General features: G+C 51.8%; 1 protein-coding gene across 1 annotated transcript; it reads left to right on the forward strand.

Annotated features, from left to right (window-relative positions):
* The first annotated feature begins 214 nt into the window (after window positions 1-214).
* Window positions 215-3,490, forward strand: LOC136056618 (keratin-associated protein 10-4-like). The gene is made up of 2 exons (XM_065748908.1): window positions 215-238; window positions 1,076-3,490. Exon 2 carries the CDS (start codon window positions 1,097-1,099, stop codon window positions 2,621-2,623), a length of 1,527 nt encoding a protein of 508 aa, XP_065604980.1. The 5' UTR covers window positions 215-238; window positions 1,076-1,096; the 3' UTR covers window positions 2,624-3,490.
* The last annotated feature ends 386 nt before the right edge of the window (window positions 3,491-3,876 follow it).

The raw sequence follows: 3,876 nt of genomic DNA on the forward strand, positions 1-3,876 counted from the left end.
GGGAGATTAGGCAGGAGGTAATTACACTTACTGTGGGGAGCGGACATCCAACTACTCATCCATGAGGATGAGCACTAGTCACTGCAAGCGTTGCACGCAGGGCAGCTTGTGTGTGGAGCTGTTAGGCTGTGTCGTGAGTTCCTCATTCCTTCAGGGCACACTTAGCAGCTATATAAAAGGTCAGCTTCCATTAGAGCTCACTGGTCACATCACAACGCTGTTCGCATCTGGGAGCTGGGTAAGTCTGCTTTGTGCTGAGCCACTGTGGCTGCTGGAATGCAGATTTCTTGCTGCTTTTTTACATATGAAATGCTCTGTGGGCACGGTTTTTAACACTAGTGAGTATGAATTGCTGCGTTGGCGTGGGAATGAGTTCTTACTGTGTCTCCAGCTGGGCATCCAACCCCAAAGGCCACTTGTGAGCAATCTGAGGAACATCTCTTAACAGTAATTGGGGAGCTGCTGCTGTAGTTTGCTTTTGGGGGTGTCTGACAACATGCAGAGCTGCTTTGATGTATCAAGGAATGTGGTGTTAGAAGAACTGCAAGCAGGCTGTGTTCAACTGTGGTATCGTTGCCTCTTAATTGGCTTTGGCTCCCTAACAAGGATGAACTTGGTGATGCTGGGACAGGCTGTGTGCTTCTGCATGCTTATGGTGCTATGGGATCAGCAGTGTTGCCTTGGATGCTGCTTGCCAGTTGCTATGGCAGATGTGGACAAAGGTTCTGAGATGTATCCAGGTCAGGTCTTTTTCTCTACACATGAGTAAGTGGTCGGAGATGGTCTAACCTGGATGCTGTGGTTAGAAGGCAGCTCTGAATGAGGAATTCGTCCTCTGGCTTCAAAGATCAGTTCTTCCTCTTTGCAGGTCTGCATGATGGAAAGGGGGATGAAGTCCAGGGGGATATTTCACTCCATGTATCTCTGAATGTCCCCTCTGTTAGATTTACTGCCATGTTTCTGAGTTATAAGTTACAGGTTGAGTGCAGCTCTGGGACTGCAGCGTGGATGGATGCATCTCCAGCACCTGCTGGGTGCCTCTCTAAGGACTCTGCTCTCTCACTTCTCGTTCCAGCCCTGCCAAAACCTTACTAAGATGTTGTGCCACCAACAGCAGTGCTTTCATCCTCTCCAACAAGAGCACGTCCCTATTAAATGCCCTCAAAGATACCCTCTGATGCACAGCTGGCAATCAGCACTGTGCACCCCGCAGTATGTGACCCCCTGCATTCCTCGGCAGCGGTTTCTGTCCTCCAGCTTCTCCCAGCAGCAGTGTGTGACCCAGTGCATACCACGGCAGCAGTATGCAACTAAGTGTGTGCAACAGCATGTGACCCAGCACATCCCACCTGCCAGATGTGTGACAACCTGTGTGCCGCAGCAATCATGTGCCACCCAGGGCACCTCGCAAGAGCCTTGTGTGACCAAGTGTGTGCCCCAGCAGCAGTGTGCAACCAAGTGCATCCCACAGCAACAGTGTGCAACCAAGTGCACTCCACAGCAGCAGTGTGCAGCCCGATGTGTGACCATGTGTGTGCCGCAGCAGCCATTCCTGACCAAGGGAATCCCCCAGCAGCACAGTGCAACCGTGTGCATCCCACAGCACTGTGTGACCTCATACGCCCCGCACCAGCAAAACGTGAGCAGGTGTGTGACCACGTGTGTGCCACAGCAGCGTGCCACCAGGTGTGTCTCGCAGCGCTATGTGACCGTTTGTGCCCCGCAGCAGTGTGCCACCAAGTGCATCCCGCAGCAGCAGTGTGCAACCAGGTGTGTGACCACGTGTGTGCCTCAGCCGTGTGAGACCAAGGGCACAAGCATTTGCATCCCACAGCAGCAGCAATATGGCACCAAGTGTGTCCCACAGCACTGTGCCACGAAGTGCATCCCACAGCAGCAGCACTGTGCCACCAAGTGCGTCCCGCAACAGCAGCCCTGTGCCACCAAGTGCGTCCCGCAACAGCAGCCCTGTGCCACCAAGTGCATCCCACAGCAGCAGCCCTGTGCCACCAAGTGCTTCCCACAGCAGCAGCCCTGTGCCACCAAGTGCATCCCGCAACAGCAGCCCTGTGCCACCAAGTGCATCCCGCAACAGCAGCCCTGTGCCACCAAGTGTGTCCCGCAGCAGCAGCACTGTGCCACCAAGTGCTTCCCACAGCAGCAGCAATGTGCCACCAAGTGTGTCCCACAGCAGCAGCAGCACTGTGCCACCAAGTGCATCCCACAGCACTGTGCCACCAAGTGCATCCCACAGCAGCAGCACTGTGCCACCAAGTGCATCCCACAGCAGCAGCCCTGTGCCACCAAGTGCATCCCACAGCAGCAGCCCTGTGCCACCAAGTGTGTCCCGCAGCAGCAGCCCTGTGCCACCAAATGCATCCCACAGCAGCAGCACTGTGCCACCGAATGCGTCCCACAGCAGCAGCCCTGTGCCACCAAATGCGTCCCACAGCAGCAGCACTGTGCCACCAAAAGCATCCCACAGCAGCAGCACTGTGCCACAAAGGGTGTCCCACAGCAAAGTGTCACCCAGTGTGTCCCACAGCAGCACTACCAGTCAGGTGGAGTAAAAATTTCAAGTCACGCTAAGAAGTACTGCTCTGCATCCAAATGGCCCTGGTAAAGAGGAGCAGGGGAAAGGAGGGTCCGTGGAAAACCAGTGAGGTATGGCTTTGGGGCAGAGTTATTTATCTCCTTGTATCACCTGCCGACCTGTTGCTATTGCTTAATTCTACTTTGTTATCTCTGTTTTCCAGTCCTTTCCCTGTAGCTAAGCTCTATTTTGAGCCAAGGTGCAATATTATTTCTATGGCTGCATTCCAGATATCTGTGGCTTGTTCCTTAGTCTGCTGCAAGTAGTTTAGTGGGATGTTACTAAATTCTCACCTCATTGAAAGGAATACTTTTACAAGGGAAAAAAAAAAAGAAGTGGAAATGTCTATGAAGTCCCTCTGGTGACAGCATCGAGAGGACCAGTGGGGGGCTCTGGGCTCAGCCCTGGCCTCAGGAGATGATACCCAGGCTGTGCTGGATTCCCCAAGGTTGCAAGTTCTCCAAAAGAGCTGTTTTCACTCACAGATTTGGAAGCCAAACGTAAATTTGCTAAGCAAAATATATCTGAGTCTTGTTCCAACAGCCTTCGTTGCGGAAGGTGGCCAGCAATCCCTGCTGACTCCACGCTGACTTCAGTGGAGTCCCCATCTGAGGCAGGATCTCTGGTCAGAGAAGTTGGTTCTGCTGAAATTTTATACGTGAAAGTTTTTATATTCGCTTGGTTGCTTTGGTTAAAGTGGAAAACAAAGCCTGAAACAAAAGGAAGTCTTTGAACCGAGACTGAAAGCTGTAGCACTCCTTTATAAATGTTTGAGATACTGAAGTGATTAACTATGTTCTTTATGCTGCCTGAAGATGTGTACTCTGCAATGTATTGAAAACAAACTATATATATGTATACTTCTGATATACATATATACCTAAATAAATATAGTTCTCTGACCTCAGAGTAAACATCTTGTCTGTTTGCCCTTCGGTGGTTCTTTATTAAAAATAGTGTCTGTACAATATCCAAAAATCCTATGGCATGCCCTATCATTAAGAGAATGAATCGGAGGCTGTTCACGCTGAGTGGACGATGCCTTTTGGGAGAGCCAAAACAAGTGATGCAAGAGGAGTTGGGTGTGACTGGGGCTGGGACACTGTCCCAAATCCTGCCCTACTGTGACCCACTTGGTGACCTTGGGGAGCCATCGTGGGCTGTGCTGGGGGGTGAAGAGATGGCTGTGGTCAGAGTGGGGCAGCTGTGTCCTGTGGGGTGCAGCGTGTGATGGTAGCAGAGATCCCACCTCCTCTGTGTACCCATGGAGGATAATTGGGGAT

This window comes from Cyrtonyx montezumae, unplaced genomic scaffold (genome assembly GCF_038088225.1).
Source record: "Cyrtonyx montezumae isolate F1298 unplaced genomic scaffold, pur_monq_1.0 scaffold_57, whole genome shotgun sequence".
In the NCBI taxonomy this organism is placed as follows: Eukaryota; Metazoa; Chordata; class Aves; order Galliformes; family Odontophoridae; genus Cyrtonyx; species Cyrtonyx montezumae.

Coding starts and splice junctions, on each gene's coding strand:
- LOC136056618 (XM_065748908.1), top strand. CDS start 1,097: ATGTTGTGCCACCAACAGCAGTGCTTTCATCCTCTCCAACAAGAGCAC.